This window comes from Haemaphysalis longicornis, unplaced genomic scaffold (genome assembly GCF_048455015.1).
Source record: "Haemaphysalis longicornis isolate Haplotype H1 unplaced genomic scaffold, Haemaphysalis longicornis Haplotype H1 scaffold_2, whole genome shotgun sequence".
Lineage (NCBI taxonomy): Eukaryota > Metazoa > Arthropoda > Arachnida > Ixodida > Ixodidae > Haemaphysalis > Haemaphysalis longicornis.
Genome location: NW_027526295.1, coordinates 77,280,835 through 77,300,049, shown reverse-complemented (window position 1 = coordinate 77,300,049; position 19,215 = coordinate 77,280,835). Strand labels below are relative to the sequence as shown.

The window sequence follows — 19,215 nt, the reverse complement described above, 5'->3', positions numbered from 1 at the left end:
TATTTTTGCGCGCATAACCCGCACCAAAAATGCAAAAACTTCAGGGATGAAGTAGAGGTGTGGATTATATGCGAGGTATTTTCTTTTTGGGCAGCTTCACTGCAGTGCACGTTGGGCTGTGATGCCCCTACAGCAGTAATAGCAACTAAGCCACTGTTATCCCATTGACAGTGCTTATTTTGCACACACATCTCAACTACATACATACCAACCTGAAAAAAATTGCAAAAACAAATGTGTCATGTCGCTTGAGTAGTACCGTATTTACTCGCGTAATCCTCGCACTCACGTAATCCTCGCACCCCTTATGTGAGCTACCAAAACTTGGATTTTTTGGTTCCTCGCATAATCCTCGCACCCCCAACTTTGCAGCGGCGAAAGTTGCCTGTTCGCGAAACCCGCATGGTGCACGCGCTCTCCAATGCGCGCCCTCCCCCGCCGCCTCTCCGTTCGGCGGAGAGCGCTGTGTATCCAAGGCCATCCAGGCGCCCTAACAACCTGCATGGCTACTCCCTAACAGGCGCCCCTAACACGCCTCTCGCACTGTACTTGTGCCGGTTTCGCGTGCGCGCAACTAGACTGCGTTCGCGCAGCCCGCTGTCGTGTCGCCGTCGTGGTCCCATCGTTGAGCAGCAGCAGTCAGTGAGTCACTCGCGTCAGTGGTGGATATCTCGCTGCCATTTTGAGAACTTTTTGATCTCTTTGTTTTGGGCTTGGTGCCGCTTCGCCATGGGGAAGAACGCCAGCTACATTGCCGCTTTCAAATTGAAAGCGATAGAGTACGCGATCGAACACGGCAGCCGCGCCGCAGGCAGGCACTTCGGCGTCACCGACTTCAACGTGTGTTGGTGCGTTACTGGAGTAGGGCACGCACGTGACGCCGACGAGATAGGGCACGCGCCAGAAAGCAAAGGCTGATCGACGGGGGACTCTTTACGTTGTAAATAATAAAATAAAAAGAAATAGCTGCTGTTGGCAACACTGAGCTTACATATACAAAAAACGACCGCTACATTTAGCGGGACTGGCAGAAGGCAAATTGGCAACACTGTGCACCGGATTTTTTTTTCCCCGCATAATTCTCGCACCCCTATCTTCGCATTGACTTTTCCGAAAAAAAAGTGCGAGGATTATGCGAGTAAATACGGTAGCTTTGATCCATCCTTTTATGTATAAAATCGGCGGGCAATACATAAAGGATATATTGTTTTTTTTTTATTTGTCGACAGAAAGTGGGGGTGCGCATTATATGCAGGTGTGAATTATACGCGCGAAACTATGGTAACTTGAGAAAGGGAAGAGATGCTTCAACAATTTAGAAAATTGGGCCGGTTGCTACATTTTCGAAGGCAGCATGAACAGCACAATGGACGGGACAAGGAAGGGTAGCAGGACAGAAGAAGCAGGACAGAAAGACACTGTCCTGTTGTCCTTCCCTGTCCTGTCCATTGCACTGTTTCTGCCGTCTTTGGAAAGAGATGGGAGTGGGTCAGTGCACTTCAGCCGTGGCCTGTGGTTGGTGATATAGAAGACCTGGTGCATTGTTCCGTTTGGGGCCGAAGTGGTAGTTAACTGCAGAGGAAGTAATGTTTGCTGCTGGTACGTGCAAGTCGTAGTCACAGTTCAGCCAAAGGCATGACAAGAGGGCATTTTGGGGAGGAGAGAGCGTGTGTCTTGAGTGGAATCAAAGGAGAACACCTTCATGCACCCCTGTTGCATTTAGCACCACTCGTTAGGGGTGGGACAATTGAGGAACTTCTCCTTGGGAACTGAAACTCTGATCGACGCAGACATTTGAGAACAAACATTTAATCAGATATTTACCGAAATTAGATATTTAGAAACAAAAAAAATATATTAGACACTTGTGCCTAGAAATAAAGCACATTCATCTTTCTGAGAACAATTTGGAGCAGCGTGCATATTTGCGAATGTGCAGTGAGTGAGGCCATGTCTTGACAAGATTTCTAGACCCCGTAGGTGCACCATCTTGGTGCCAAGGGGAATGTTCTCGCTCCACGTGATCAGGCTTGGGGCGCTCGACACAGACTATGTCATTGGGCGAGGCTCTATGAGCTGTGGTCCCAAGTGCAGTAGGACACTGTGCGCATTTGTCAGTTTCGTTCTCTGTCCTGGCGGACCAAATCACATCGTCTTTGGGCCCCACCATTTGCTTGCTCTGTCCTCGAACCCTCCTCTACTAGCCAAACCTTTTGTGCCGCACGGTGGAGGCTGAGAACCGCATGGATATAAATGTTTCAAACAAAACAAGTGTGACATGTTCGGAGCCATTCAAGTTGCCGTCCTTTTTTTCTAATGGCAGCCGTCCCCAAGCAATGCACATCAAGGGCCACGCAAGCATTGGACTTGAACATAAATGCTGCAGTGTCATTTATCACATCGATACTGCTTACAAATTGGCCCATGGCTAAAGGCAGCTGCGGTGCTTTACCGTCGAGCATGGGCTGTGCCAAAAGTACTGCCAGGTGTAGTGATGTGGACGCATGCTGTCCCGACCTCTGTTGCAGGCATCCCCTACCGCAGGGGCTACCTGCTCTACGGTCCCCCTGGCTGTGGCAAGAGCAGCTTCATGTGAGTGACGCCCCCCCCCCCCCAGAACATGTTCTGGTCATCGCCCATCGCTGGTTCTGCTGTGGGTCACGTGACTAATCTAATCAATTATTGATTTTGTAATGCTTAAAACGTAATCAAGCTTGCTTCTTGCAACATGCGCACTGATAACACAGTGACCAGGGCATCTGTGCGTGTTGCTAGCTGCCTGCTTGCTTTTAGAAACGTGCTGTCTGCTAAAATCTTTTTTTCCAGTGTTCAGTTGCTGGTCTCTCCTTGTCTTCCCAGTCCCCCTTTTTTTAATGAAGTAGTGCTACAGTGTTTCCAATGCCTCTGCTTTGAGGACTGTCCCAGCTAACCCATTCATGCTGCAATGTTATACCAGCTAGCCATTACATTTCTTTCCCATTCACAGTCTGTTGCTTTCTGCTGTGTCTCGCAACCATCTGAGAAACGTTTTCCAAGGTCCTTCCTCATTGTTCCCCCTCGTTGCCGTGGCAACAACAGCACGGCCCTGGCGGGCGCCCTGGAGTACAGCATCTGCGTGCTGAACCTGAGCGAGCGGGGCCTGTCGGACGACCGGCTGCAGCACCTCATGTCCGTGGCCCCCCAGCAGAGCATCATCCTCCTCGAGGACATCGACGCCGCCTTCGTCTCCCGAGAGGACACCAGCGCCAGTGAGTGCACACAGTGTCTAGCTTGTACTCAAAGAAAGGCGGGGAGGGGGGGGGGGGGGGGGGGGGAGGACATAATCCAACTACAGTAAAACCTTGCTGCAAGAGACACTCAAAGGACCCAGGAAACATGTCTCTTGTTACCAAGGTCTCCTGCAACTGAAAATTCTAGAAACAGTACGGAGTCCAACATAATCACTTTGTTATAAATATGTATCCAAGTGTATTTATTCAGACAGGTTGACAAAAGAAAAATTCTCACTATGGCTTAAGGAGGTCATTCATAGCAGTTTTAGGGACTGCAGGTTGTATTAGCTTCGCAATAAAGCTTGACTTTTGGCTAGTTGGGTATGCATGACACCTTGAAAAACAGCGCAAAAAACTCGGACGTAGAGAGGTTACACAGACACGAGCGCTGTTACAGAGGTTACACAGACAGCGCTCGTGTCTGTGTAACCTCTCTACGTCCGAGCTTTTTGCGCTGTTTTTCAAGGTGTCATGTTATTAGCTTCCTTTCCAACTTTTGCAGGTGAAGCACTTCACTTTGCAAGCGCTCCTGTTTTCACAATACCATTAAAGTGCTCTTGGACAATTGTCAGCCTTAACTGCTGACACTTTCTGTCCTGCAATACCCTCGTCATCCTACTCCTCTGGTTCATCCTCTCAGGCACCATTTAATTGCACGAGGATCACATGATCTGTAGGCTCCTCGAACACACAAGGCCCACATCTGCAGACACAAACTCCTCAGAAGTTTCTGAAACCTCTGTGGTTTCTTGGATGCAGGCCCAAGCTTCACCTTCAGGGCAGTTTTTCACAAGGTCCTTCGTATAAGGCCCCTTTTTTATCGAGTCTGTTCTGAACAGTGAATACAATTTATTTTAGGGGCCCAAAAAAGTTGTCCTTAGTAACAGAGTGTCTCTTGCAATCGTGTGTCTTGTGTGCAATGTTGCTGACATGGTGAACATAGGAAAACCGATCAAACCATTTTAAAATGTCTCTTATAACCAGGTGTCTCTTGTAGTGTCTCCTGTAACGAGGTTCTACTGTACCTAACCAGATTGAAGTCTCAGATGTGCAGGCCGGGTTCCAAGCTTCTTCTTCTTCTTCTTCTTTTTTTGCAAATTTATGGTCGTTTTTTTCTGCAAGAAAAGTGCATTGAAAAGTTCCAGCGCCCTGTCCTCCACACTGGTTCACTGTCAGCTATGACAGCGGCGTGCTGGCAAATCTGCAGGCTGGCTGCGTCGAGTGCATTGCCACTGAGTTTACACTGTACAACCCGTGTGTGAGCAAGTAAAAAGTTAGTGTTCACTGTGAAACAGTGTTCACTGTGAAACGGGCGAAAAATCAAAAATTTTAAAAGCTAAGATAGTGTAAAAAAATAGTGAGAACGTTACAGTACTCGTGGTTGGTGCAGCGGCCACAAAAAGCACATCTTGGCACACATTGCAGATGAAGTAAAGCTTCCACTTATAGTCAAATAATGGATTGCATGGGCTAAACTGGGTAATGCAGCTACAGGTAATACTTTGACGCTTCTACTTCACCGTCCCTAGTGTGTAGAGCACAGACATGACAGGTGTGTTCTACGCAATGTGCACACAGTGCAGTGCATGGGTGAGAAAGGACAGCGTTTAGCAAACAGGCATACTGATTGCTCCAGATGGTACCATCGCATTTGCAGAAACAGTGACCAACACTACCATGAACGGGTGGTCTCACTACAAACCAGTTGCAGTGTTAATAGAAGGGTTCCTTTAAGCCCCAGCTGTCAGAAAAAAAATCTCAGCTACGACATCCGTCATTGTTGAGCGACTGCCTTACGCAAGGCTACTGCAACTAGCGCCATGCTTTGCGTTAATCCAAAAGAAAGCAAGCAAGCCTTTTTTGCAGGAGCAGTGCACAAGCTAAAAACGCCGGCAGTATGAAAATTATCGAAAAAAAGAGAATAACACATTTACTCCGTATAGTTTGATTTCATGTTGTTTCCATTACCATATTTTTGCGATTCTAAGCACCCTCCCCTACTTTCAAGATAAGAATTTGGAAAAAAGTTTGCATGCAAATGTGTAAGCATCCCTTTTTCTAAGCGACCATCACAAAGTGGACTTCAGACACGTGGTAACGGGTCCGAGTCATTTATGAAGCTTCCAATTAAAAACCACTTAACGGAACAGAAGACAACCTGCTGGGGGATACTGAAGCAGTGGCCCAAGCGGCACAACGGACTCGAATGGTAGTGAGGGGTGCTGAGTAATTATACATAAGCGGTGAGTTCAGTGTCGGTACCTATTTTTCTTTTGAGTATTCACCAAATGAAACGTTATTCTTTGCACCTGTCTCATCGAGATATGGCCAAAGAAAAAAAGTGGCAAGGGGGGGATGGAGAATTTAGGTTTTTCGAATTTAAGCACCCCCCTTACTTCGGGCATTGCGATGGTGGAAAAAAGCGGGTGCTTAGAATCTAGTAAATACGGTATATCTGTTCCGTGCTTTCCTCTTCACTTTTTACCCTCGTTGCTGTTGTATCAAAATGTTGTTTAGGCTGACATTATTGACGTTGTTTATGCTGACATTATGCTGCCTCCTGCTCTGGCCTCTGGCCAGCAGTATTTGTAAGTAAGAAAAATTAATACAATAATAACAGCATGTTCAGGGAGAGGTGGGATTAAAGGGAGCGAATAAAACTAAAGCTGTGTGCGTGCGTGTGTGTGCAGTGAAGGCAGCTTATGAGGGCCTGAGCAGGGTGACCTTCAGTGGCCTGCTCAACATGCTCGACGGGGTGGCCTCTGCTGAGGCACGCATCGTCTTCATGACCACCAACCACCTCGACCGGTGAGTCCCGGCACCACTTCTCGCTCTTGCCTTAATTAAAGAAAAGGGGAGAGCCTCGAATCCCTCTCACCGCGGGCTAGTGAGATCCAGAATCCTGCATGCTACGGTGCTTCTTGATTGCTCCTGGTCGATGGGACAGACGTCCCCTAGACAGTGACCAGTTCGGATGTACAGAACCGAAAATTTTGGACGAAAGTTCAGGCGTACAGAGCCGAAGTGTGCGAGCACTTTCCACTTTTTATTTGCAGTGACCTTTTTGTGTTAGGAGATCAGTGCAGCAAAGTTTATATCTTCCTTGTAGCTGCTACATAGCTGAAAATGAATGCTATGTCCCGCAGCTCTCACCTTACAGACTTTCAAAACAGATAGCACAGTCTGGCACCAAACGCTTTTTAAGTTGGAGGCTTTTCTAGCCTCTTCCAAGAAAGGTGATGTAGTATTTTCATGCTTAAGCCCTCCCATGCGTATGGCCCACGTTAATGACATTTAGAGCAAACGGTATTTGCTCTAAATGTCAAGATCTGCCGTGTGGCAAAGGTTATTAGTTGATTGTGAGCCATAACTGTGCATAAACCTCCAGAACTGTCAGGGGCCTCGTCTCAGAGATATTTGTACTGGGGGTGTGCGAATATCAATTTTTTAATTTCGAAGCGAATTCGAATAATAAAAACGGAGTTCGAATCGAATCGAATATTTTTCGAATACGAATACTTATTGTTTTTTGTAAAATTAAAGTTTTCACCATCTAGAGACACAAAAACTGCAACTTCATTGCACAACAAATCATACAAAGTAAAATTAGAAATTACACAATACCATTTCACTCTACAGGTTAAGGTCTGCACTCACTTAAATGTTAACATGGAGAAAGGTTAACTGCTCGACATGTTCGGGGAGCAGTGACAACCTCCTGCTCGTCACGACTCCACCAGATACCGAAAGCAGCCGCTCACTTGAGACAATAGTGGCTGGCATGCCCGAGCCCGTGCACATTGCCGCGCGCTGATACAGTAAAATCTCGATGATACTAATCTTGTGGGACCGCGAAAAATATTCGTATCATCCGAAATTCGTATGAACCACAGACCAAAAAATTGAGCGCTGAAAAAAGTTTTCGTTTATTTCTTCTCTTACTTTCGCGTGAAGAAATTCGTGAATTTTTCTGCTTTTTTTAACCCCCATGTCGCAAAGCAGTCCTTTCTGGAGCACGTAAAGCTTCGCGCTCGTCTCCTCACTCGCTGTGCCCAAGCTCACTACACGCCGCAACAGTCAAGCGTGAACCGCATGGTGCGTTTTTGCACGCGATTCGCTCGCCTCGGCTCTGCAAGCGCTGTATTTTCACGCCCGCATCGACGATTTTGCGCCCGCGGTAGCGCCTACCTCGGTCAGAAAATGACGCACGACGCGTGCGGCAGAATGGAGGAGCCTGACTACTTGCGATGAGATGGAGACAGCCGGCTTGGCTCCGCCGGAGATGGTTAGGCTTAGCACCCCGGCAAATATTTTACGGACGCTTTCTAGCGGCGCGGATGATGTTTTATAGTACCGTTTTCGCATGCATTATCAGCTCCTTTACCGCACAAGCAACTTTGTGTCTCCCTTGAGCCGCCTTTTAAAGAGCTGTTAGGAACGGTCACTCGAGCGCCCGCGCCACTTTGCGGCTGGAGCCGACGCCATGTTGACGCCGCCGGCCGTGCTGCGCGCAGCGCGGGGGTGGTTTTCTGGCGGTGTCAGCGCGTGTTGGGCGTACGCAGAGCATTCTCGCGAGCAAAAAACAATAACACCGATACAGTCTGCAACAGCACGTACCGTTCGCCGTGTATATGCTTCGCGACTTTGCTGCTGAGACACGCTCTGATTTTTTTTTTTTTTTTTTTTTTTTTTTTAGTTTTGGGTGGTTCGAATATTTCGAACCATAAAAGTGTCGTTCGAATCGAATCGAATACCAAAAAATTCGAATCGAATATTCGAAGTTTCGAATATTTGCACACCCACCCTGTCAATGTAAGCTTGCCTGTCCCATTTCAACAGCTACTTGGCTTGTCTTCTATAATCACTGAACATTTTGTACACCGCTGGGCAGCCTGAAACCATGTGAAGGTGACGCAGGTGTGCTCGAGACATTGTTGCAGCTCTAAATTCTATAGAAGATCTGTCTATAGACAGATGGACGCGAAGTGCACTGTGGGATGAACCTGGCCATTGCGTCCTGCAGTGCAGCAGTCAATTTGACTGTGGCCGATTCTGCACAGTGGTCACTGAGCACGTGTGACCAGTCGTAGTCCCTTAGAAGCACATAAAGGCTGAGGTAGTCCCCACGGTCAAAGTGGAACTTAGTTTGTGCCGGAGGAACTTGCCTCACAGCTTTCAGTGAGAACAGGAGCTCTAGAGAAGGATGAAGCTATCCACCTGTGTTAGTGGATGGAGCACATGCGCTCTGGACGCAATCATCAGGAGAGGACGTTAGTGTGAGGTCAAGAAAATTTCCCTGGTTGGTTGGGCAAGTGTTCGTTTGATATAGGCCATGAAACATGATGAGGCCCAACGTAAAGAAAAATCGGGGAAGCTTGCACTCACGCGCAAGACTTGAATGGCGAAGCTGTTGTAGGTGAGCATTGCCAGACACATAGTTAAGTTTATTTGCATAGTTGCAGTGGTAGTAATGGTCGTCAGATGCATCGAAGAGGTCGTCGTCTTTTTCGTGGCGAGTGTTGGATGCAAGGTCATCCTCAGCATTGTAGACTTCCACCAGCTGTTTGTCTCAGGAAGGATTGGCACACACGTAGGCATGTCGTCAATTATCCATGATGGCTTCTAGAGAATGCGGCGACCGCGATAACGTCTTCCAAGCAGGGAGTCTTTCCATCTTTAGCATCAGCTGGAGTTCTTTTTTTTTTCCAGCGTTTTCTTGGTATTTTTTTCTGCAACGGCGAACTTACAGCTTGTACACCAGCTCCACTGTTAAAAGATGACCACAAATGTCGGACTCAACTTGAAATGCATCTTACGAAAAAAATTTTTCAAAGATATTTTATTCGTTGTGCATCTTACTAACCTCTCTCTTCTAAAAGCGTGAGGGTTCTGGCTAGTTGGTAATCCATTAGCAACACAGCGTGAAAAAAGACCAAGGACGAACCGAAGACGACAAACAAGCGCTTGTTTGTCGTCTTCGTCTCGTCCTTGGTCTTTTTTCGCGCTGTGTTGCTCTCTCTTCTGCTTTCTTTCTGCTCGAACATTACTCCTTCGTATTAAAACTGTAGTATGTTGTTTTATTTCTTGACATGCTTGTTAGAGAGTGACAGCATCCGGCGACATGGTGTCGGCCCATCTTGCAATTGACCTAAGCTAAAATTCTGTGTCATTCAAGAAATTTAGCAAAAGCACTCAAGGAAAGCTAGCAGAACTCCGGGAATTTGAAAATGTCAACTTGGTACGCACCCTGGCGGCTCCCAATATCTTACAATACAGCAAAACAAACAGGAAAAAAAAAAGCTAGTAAAGTCTGCATTATTTGTCCCGTTTTCCTTGTTATGTAGCTTTCTTTGTGACGTCAAAATTGGCAAGAATGTTATTTGAACAAGGCAATATCTGCGGTTAAGCGAAGTTCTATTTGCGTTCTTTGCAGATAATGGTAATTGAATTTTTGAATTTTTAATCTCATGTAATGAATTCTCTAATTCTCTAAAAGTACAATTGAAGGTGAGTTCTTAAAGGGACACCACAGGATGGAAACAAGTTGACCTGAATCGGTAAGTTATGGTGCCGAGAAACTAAATACGCTATTCTCACAACTAGAAAACACCAGAAAGGTTAAAACAGGCGATGACGCCCCGTACGCATTTCGGCACTACAGTTTGTGACGTCACAAGAGTTGTGAATGGCGAGAGCTCATTGGAGAAGCATCTGTAGGTGTTGTTCTGAAATAAACAGTTCCTAAGTGGTTGAGCACATGAAATACAGTCGAATCCCGCTACAACGAAATTGACGGGACGTGCGAAAAATTTCGTTGAAGCGAAAATTCGTTGAGGCGAAATCTGCCCCAACACACCACGGAAAGGCCAGAAAAATAGCCCCGTGCGTTTCCGCAACATTGGCAGCATAATACAATGTTTAGAAAAAGGAGTGACGCGCAATAACTCATGTTTATTCGGATAACAAACATACCAATGGTTATCTGTTTTTTCACCACCCAAAGAACGCGTTACGGAGGGGGGTGAAGATATGCAGGCTCAAAACGTAGCGCTGCACAACAAGGCGTGCCCACCGAGCTGATTACTTGCAGATAGCTGCTAGGTTGTGGGAAGCCCCCCTCTCGCTTGTGGCAGGAGCAGTGCCGTTATCTTATCCTCTGACAGGGCACGGCAGCTACTGACCTTGGCAGGCAAGACGCGCGCGCTTGCATTTAACATGACCGCGCGCTCGCGACTAAGATAGGATGACTAGGCTTCAAGACCAAACGCGCAAACATGATTGTCGCTCTTGGCTATGAAGAATGGTAGAAGGAAAATGGCAAGGACAGCTGCTCACAACGCATACATGACGGCATCGCGCCAGCAGCGGAGCACATTCATGCAATTTCAACTGGATACGGATTGGCTGTAGCTCTGGGGCTCCGCCTTGCGGAGCGGGCCTGCGCCTCGTGTAAAGACGGCCAGCCACATCGTTATCACCATCAAGCAATGGCGTGCGCCTATGAGTTATTTTTTGTTTTGTTTTGGGTGGCGGTGTGGTCGCAAGGCGCATTTTCGGTGAAACTAAGCGTCCTGAATGTATAAAAAGTTACAGATAGCTGGCGCTATGCTTATTTTATTGTCAAATAATTGTTCAAACCCAGCCCAAACCATCGAAAATTTCGTTGAAGCGAAAGCAAGCCTGACAAATGGTTCGTTGTGGCGAGGACTTTGTTGCATTGACTTCTATGGCTAGCTGACGGGGAATTGGAAATATTTCGTTGAAGCGGAAATTTCGTTGAAGCGGCGTTCGTTGTAGCGGGGTTCGACTGTAAGTGTAAATCAGAACTTTCTCTGACCTGATCTAATTTAAAAAACGCAGACTTCAGCTCTTGTACAATGTGGGACAGGCTTCTTCCCTCACGCTTCAGAGTGGGCCATCATGATTTCAGTTTCGTTTTGGAAAAGCATTAGTGCGCAATTAGCGAAGCCAATTACTTGCCACAGTGAACGCCCAAGCTTTTGCAAGCAATGTCCCCGGCAGGGAGTGGCGAAAGGAAGCAGGTGCACTGCAGGACTCACCTGAGCTTCTAACCCGTTCTCCACATGTATGTGATGCTGTTATTGGTGAAATGTGCCCACGCCCGGTTCGAACCTTATCGCCTGTGAAAGGTTAGGGTACTTACTGCAGGGAGTTACCTGACTGATCTGAACTTGTGCTTCTCCATTTACTGCGAGCTGCTGTGGATAAAAAAATCCAGAAATCAGGCACGCGTAGCTCTACCCTTGTTATGTTTGGGCCTTGCGGCGCGTCGGCCACGAAAGCTACTCAAGACGGGTACGGGAAGCAAGTGTGTATTAGCGTCACGTGAGGAGAGAATATGAGATGGATGTGATCGCCAGACGAGGTGACATGAAGGTTCCTGCTTGAGCGACGCCTAACCGGGTAGCTAGCCGCGCTTGCACAATATTTGAAACGGCGCTTGTCGCTGGCGCTGCTTCGCTGTTCTCGTTCCTTCGGTGATGAATAACAAAAGTGAAAGCCAGCCTCCTCGGTCCGAAAAACGTTCTCGGGGGTCGGCCTTGGCTTGGTAAAGTAAGAGCTACCGTCGCCAGGCTGAGAGCTCCTAGCGCCAGCCGTTTACACTCTAAACCGCACCTGTGCCTCGCTCCTACTTTGTGATGCGATGCCTATGTCACGAAAAAATGAAAGGAGAGTGGAAGGGAGAAATGCCAGCTTTGTTTACAGACCTCTCAGGAAATTACACATGGTTCCTCATCGAACAAAAATGCAGGAAGCTCACACTAATGCGCAAGACTTGAATGCAGCGAAGCTGTATGCAACTTTCACGGTTATCACGATGGTTTAAGTCCACGATTGCAGCCAATTTGCTTCTTCTTCGCTGCCGCAACGACCTTTACTCCATCATTGTTGATATAAGTGTGAGCTCCCTTCACTTTTTTGGAAGGGATAGTCATTGGACATCACCTTGGAGGGGCGTACGCTATGACGTGTCTTTTTTGTTCCGGGCAAGTGTTGCCACAATTACAGCGAACGCTGGAGTTCTTTTTTTCTGGCTAATCTTGGCCAATCTTGCTAAGTGGGCATGCTTGGCTTGACAAACGTGTGAAGGGGATGCTGGACGGTCATCGCGAGGCACGCATACACAAGCACAAGGCATTCTCTTGGTTTTGTTACCTGTCGGGCTGTCGGCACAAGGCCCGCGCTCATGTGCGCGCTCGGCAATTTGTTATTACGGTATTTTCAACTGCGGACACGAAAAATTACTATTTGCTATAGAGCTTTGCTCTTAAAAGCTGAGAGTACTACGAAATGTATGATCTTTCTGTTAAAACAAAATTTCATTCAGACTTTAGCGTCCCTTTAAGAACGTCGACAGCACGGTCACTGGAGCTGTGCAAATATTCGAAACTTCCTAATATCGAAGAGAATAGTGCAATATTCAATTCAGCTTTCAATCAAACCACAGTAATCTGACAACTTCCAAATATTTTTCTAAGTTTGGAAACACAAAGGGACGGCTATCTCGATGAACTGGGATACATCAAATCATGCTTTGTCGAGAATTAGAAATGCTCTTAGTTAAAACTAGTTGACGACCGGAGATATCGTGCTTTTTTTGGTTGCCTGCGATGAGCTGTGACAGATGCCGTATTTACTCGTGTAATGGACGCACTCGCGTAATGAACGCACCCCCGACTTTAGACAGCAAAATTAGGTTTCTTTTTTTCCCCGCGTAATAAACGCGACCCCTACATTTCTACCCTCCAGTCCTACGAAAAGCCGTACTGTAACTTCCCCGCTTCACTCGCTCCCGCTGATGAGCGCGCATGCAACCTGGAGCCATTTCTCGGAGTAAAAACGAACAAACGCTGTGGCGCGGCGTCGTGGGACAGCCAATTACAACGAAGCTCAGTCGGCTCACTCCGCTGAGTGTCTAGCCCATTTTTTTTTTTCGTGATAGTATTGTTAACTAATTGCTTTTCTGCTCGTCTTGCACCTTTCAGTCGGCAATGGGCCGCAATGTCGGTTACATGGCCAGTTTAAGTTAAAAGCTCTGGACTACGCAGTTGGGTATGGGAACCTTTCTGCCGGTAGACATTTCGGAATTGCCGAAGTGAAGCATTGACAAACGAAGACAAGTGGAGTTCAATAAAAACGCTGTTTGGTGACCAATTGTGCACGCGTATATTTACTGCAAAAGATGTGTCATCTAATGAATTCTTTTTTATTTTTTCGTTGGGGCCTTCTTCCGTCACTCCAAAAAAGTTTCCAAAAAATTACCCCGCATAATAAACACACCCCCAACTTTGCTTCTGTTTTAAACGAAAAATAGTCCGTTCATTACGCGAGTAAATACGGTATGCACTGGCTTCCTCTGCTAGAGTTGGTGGGCTTTCCCACAAGGCAGCAGTGACACGCGGCGAAGGCTTAAAGGCAAGAGGAGGGTGGTCCTGTCCAAACTCCCGGATCAACACTGCCTACATAAGAAAGATGCTGCCACCAAAAGAGACACTGTAACAGCTTCGTTGTCAAATAGACAGAAAAGACGAGAGAGCTGTTGGCTGCTGTGCGAAATTGCTGTCACAAAAAAAACGGGAACCATGCCCACACACAAAAAGAAAAGAGGCAGCAGGCACACAATGTACAGTCTGTCAAAATTGTCTGGGCCAAGCCAAAAATGCATAGGCCAAGGAAAATTCAAAGTACAAGCTTACCTTTTGAGTGAGGGAGAAACTTTGTATGCCTGGAAGTGGGAGAGAACTTGTTTCTTTCTTACTGTCATGAAGGATTTTGGCCACAACTAGACGTAAAGCTTTTGCTTTGAATTCTTTGTGGCCCGAAAATGTTTACCGTGGCCTAGAAAATTTTCACGAAGACTGCGCAAATTCCTAGCATACACAGTTCTCTTACCACGCCCAAGGCCTCGTCTCTATCCCTCACTTGTAAATATGGTGGCTGAGCGGTGCACAACTAGCAGCATTGCACTCCTGGCAAAAGGGTCCCATATGCAGCTCTCGCTCTAATGCATTTCACTATGCGTGGTTAGGCGAAGTTAAGGGGGCATTGTTGCCTAGTGTAAGACTCCAGTGTAACATCTACTAATCGAGCAGTAATCTCCAACATGTAAGGCAAAATTTGTGCTGAGATTCTCAGGTCTTTCTGCATGGTAACGTAGCCTGATACTATATCCGGAACTTTTCCTTGGGTGCATTTCATAGGCCAGGAATAAGTCCCCCAATACGTTACACCCCATACATCAATACAGTTAAACCTCGTTATAACGAAATTGAAGGGGCGCCGCGATTTGCTCGTTATAGCCAATATTTCGTTATAGACGTAGTCGACATTTACTGCAAATATTATGCATTGTAGTTACCTAAAACAAAAAGCGGGCGAAATAGCATCTTGCTGCACGGCGATAGTTAGTAAAGTAAACACATTCCGGAGGTAAAAAGGAAAAGTCACGAACCTACTTTATTGCAGTTCAAAACTCGTATTTCAAACAGACTTGGCTACGAAGAAGTACGTAATTGGACATTGATAATTGAACATTGATGCACCTTCCCGATGCGAGCGATGGCTCCCTCAGCTGCGGCCGCTATGTTCACGGCATCTTTGCCGCCCTCGTGCGCGCCGAAGTAGCGACGCAGCACGTCCACTGCATCTAGTGCCTCCGACGCCGTCCTTAGCGCTTCTTTTCAAGCCATGTGCAACAGCGCTGACGATGGACTCTCGGTTGCTCACGATGGTGGACAGCGTACTCGTCCACACGTCAAAGTCTCTTGCCACCTTACCACGGAGTGCACCTTACCTTCCTTCGCGCCCGATGCGACGGCTTTTATCATAGCCGTCTTCTGTTCAAGCGTTATAGTCTTTCGCTTTCACTTCCCGCCTGTCGCACTGGCGTTGTCGTAATCACGCCGGCAGTACGATAAAAGATAAGGCTGAAGACTGTCAAAACCCACGCACACACAACTACGCAGCGACGTCGGCGATACGAACAAGGAAAGGGGGGGGGGGGGGGAGGAGGAGAGGAAGGCGACGCAACCGCACGCGCCATGTGCATTGGGGTTCTTCTCGGGCTCACCGCGGATAGAACGCGGATTTCCCGAAGCCATAGGGATACGTGGGAAAATCGGATGTCGGACTGCTTCTCGGGGAGCCCGCGGTGAGTCCGACACTGTAAATCGAAGGGCCCCATCGTCTGCATGCCGTGCGCAGCGAGAGGAGGGTGGGGGCTTCGCGGGCGCAGCGTACGCACGGCGCGCCAGCCAGCTTCGCGCGCGTGGCGGGAGTTTTGAACTGCTAATACAGTTGCCGCGTCACGCACTGTCTCAAATCCGCGTTGCGCACCGTTGTAAAATTACCTCAAAATTTGATTTCTCAACGAAATTTGTTCGTTATATCCCGTAACGAGGAAATTTTACCTCGTTAAAACGAGGTTTTAAATACATTGGTTTCTATGGGGACTTTCAAGGGGAATTACGATTTGCTCGTTATATCCATTATTTCGTTATAGCCCGTCTCGTTATAACGAGGTTTAACTGTAGTTCATGCACAAGCAAAGAAAAAAAAATGAAGGAAGCTCACACTAATGCGCAAGACTTGAAGGTAGCAAAGCTGTACGCAACCTTCCCGACCATCACGAAGGTTTAAGTCCATGATTGCAGCCGATTTCCTTCTTCTTCGCTGCCGCAACGACCTTTACTCCATCTTTGTTGCTATAAGTGTGAGCTTCTTTCATTTCTTTGGCAGTGATAGTGGTTGGACATCACCTTGGAGGGGTCTACGCTATAACGTGTCCTTCTTATTCCTAGCAAGTGTTGCCACGGTTGCGGTGAACGCTGGAGTTCTTTTTTTTAGCTATTTTTGGCCAATGTCTCTAAGTGGTATGCTTGGCTTGACAAACGGGCACTAGGCGGTCGCCGCGAGTCACACACACACGAGCACTATACTCGGTGATATCTTAAGAACGGCACCGGAAGTTGCCGCTGTGCCTTATCACCGTCGCAGGATGTTTCTCCGCGCGGCGAAAGTAGGGCGTTACTGGGAATATTTTGAACATGGCGTGAGCCGTTCCCGTGATTTTTTGGACTTATTATGCTTATGAACGACTCCAGTGACGACAAACAAACTGCGTGAGACAAGGCAGACGATATCATGCATTCATACAAAACCCTTTCAAAACGCGTGCGCACTGACGTCGCAAGTCCGGCGCTTTGGCGGAGCGATACACTACATGAGGTGGTGCCGTTCTTGAGTTGTAACCGAGTATAGGAATTTTCTTGGTTTTGGCAGAGCAGGCGGCTGCCGCGAGGCCTGCGCCGACATGCGCGTGCTCAGCAATTACTTGATATTTTTAACTCCGGACACAAAAAATTACGATTTGCTAAAGAGCTTCACCGATAAAAAACTGTTCATGAACACCTGTTGAGAAGCCACAGCACGAAGCAGTGTTACTTTGAATCCCTGGAGCAGCTTCTAATAACCCTTATGACATTGTTGAAATTGAACGAAATTTACTGCATACTCGTTCCTCTTATCTCTGGTGAGTAACCTTTGCCTAGTACTACTGCACGGTCTTTCCTCATGTAGTGCTTTGCATCCTGTCACTATGCTGCAGCGAAATGTAGAAGCAAAAGTGAATCTATGTAATCAGAAAGTTATGCTAGCAAAATCAGAAGTGGTGTGCTGGATTGTATGAATGAAGCAAGTTCAATGAATCGAGCTGATACTCACAGGTGCAGAGTGTTAGGCCCGTTGTTATCGCCACGTTTTTCGAAAAGCATTGCAGGAAATGATGTGGACAACCGGAAGATGAGAGGAAAGACAGCTGTGAACTCGCACCTTTGTTCAGCTTGAAGGGATGTGCAAATCTATGCAAGCTTTGGACACATTACGTGGTGTCACCATCAGTGTTGAGCCCATGTGCATCTATTTATAGCACAATTTCTGTCACGGATTGATAAGTATGAAATTGTAGAACAATGAAGAATTGTAATTGAATTGAATTACCTTTCAGTTGAATCGAACGGTAATTTGCAATTACCTTTTGATTTTGATTGTCAGTTGAATGTACAAATTAGGCACACTATATGTATGTATGTATGTATGTATGTATGTATGTATGTATGTATATATAATCAGAAAATGGGAAATGAGGGGCTGGTCAATTAAGACAGAATAAGGGTTGGCAGTCAAGAAAACCTCAAAAAGCAAAGGGGGGAATGCGGTAAACATGGGTTCAGATCCCACCCGGCGGGCATTTTTTCACCACTTTCTTTCTGACTCAAAAACATTAATCTGTTTCTATGACCTACCGCATTTGCTTTCTGAGGTTTTCTTGACTGCCAACCCTTATTCTGTCCACACACACACACACACACACACACACACACACACACACACACACACACACACACACACACACACTGGAACCCCGTTAATACGTTTTTCACCAAACCGGGTAAAAAAAACGTAACAGCTGGGAAAACGTAAGAATTAGGAAAGCCACGGAAATGGGCCAGCATCTAACTGGTGTCGTTAAATCACCCCTATCTAGAGCAGGGGTGAGACAGCTGCGCATATTGCGCAGCTTTGATACAAATTTGTTTTACTGCGCCAGGCTGCTCCAAACGCTTAAAAATTGCAAAAATTGCGCCAGGCTGCTCCAAAACAGTCTCAGTGCCAAGGATTTTAACGCTCCCGTCAGTTTCCGTGGGGGAAAATGCTTACGGATGGCATAATTTCCCCGCACCCCAAGGTGATGCTGTTTGTAAAGGTTTATTGATTGAGCATCCAATAATAAAACTCACATAAAATTGTCCCCGTGGTATTTTTTTCGAAAGTCACAATGTCGGGTTGCACATGTTATATAATGTGCGTTTTTTAAAGTTTTCCCACCGAAAACCATTGCAAAGTCCTGTAGAAAAACACTTATGTGTGCTGAGGTGACAAACCATTTGGGCGAGCTGATGAAAAAACGCCCCGTATCTCCAGAACATTACTGGTCGCCACCATCTTGGTGTGCTGAAGGTTGGAAAACATGGCTGCCGGGCGAAGCAGTTGCTCGTGGTTCAGGCAGAGGCTCGTTGTTCACGCCCATTTCTACCATGGTTTTGGTTATGGGGGTGGCTGCGTTTACATTTAGTCGTTTGATCTGTTGCTGGAAGTTGTTCGACTCGAAAGACCGGAATTCATGTCAGCCTTGGGTGTGAGGCGCGGTGCATGCCTGAAGTGAAATTTTGGACTCATTGCGGTGTTTTAAAATGCTTAGTTATTGATACCTGTCACAGCGAGCTTGCGAATGGCGGGAATGGGACGATCGAAACTGCAGAAGTGGCGACGCAGGCACATCGCCGCAAGATGTTCGAGCAAGGTTCGCCGATAGCGGGACGGGCTATTATTGCATGCTAGTAATAATGGTTCATCTATCTGAAGTGAAATTTATTGCCAAAAGAGTGGTGGCGAGAAATACTAACGTTACTCAAATTACGATCGTAGTGAACGGGTACTTTGAGGATTGATATGAGAGGGCTGGTGGGGTGCGACGACTGTCACCTCGCTTTGTGCAACTTTTGCCGTGGCTCTTACACTTGCGTGCAAAGCCGAGTCAGGGGATTAAAAAAAATAATAATTTCGGCATTCACATGCTATTAAAAATTACTTGCGAGTGCTTAGTTTTTCAATTCGATATTTTCAACGGCACTCCACGCTATCTATGCATAGAGCCTAAGAATTTAAAAATGGTTTGTAAAAAGGTAGTCCAGTTCGTACCTTGTGATACTATGGTAGAAAAAAACTTTACTGAAAAGCTGTTTCAATGTTATGTACGTATAGAACCGATTAAAAAGTGCATTTTTGCTCCCCGAGTTGACAAAAATTTGGTTTTTTAGGCTTTAAGGTGACATAATAAATGTCGTTCTCCTGCTCCAAATCA

At 46.8% G+C, this 19,215-nt stretch overlaps 1 protein-coding gene across 1 annotated transcript in view; it reads left to right on the top strand.

Annotated features, from left to right (window-relative positions):
• Positions 1-19,215, top strand: part of LOC144169002 (mitochondrial chaperone BCS1-like) — a 65,953-nt gene that overhangs the window by 22,392 nt on the left and 24,346 nt on the right. Inside the window, exons 6-8 of the mRNA XM_077698003.1 lie at positions 2,529-2,592; positions 3,079-3,248; positions 5,963-6,080. Coding sequence (XP_077554129.1) covers positions 2,529-2,592; positions 3,079-3,248; positions 5,963-6,080 — 352 coding nt within the window. The remainder of the gene's footprint in view (positions 1-2,528; positions 2,593-3,078; positions 3,249-5,962; positions 6,081-19,215) is intronic.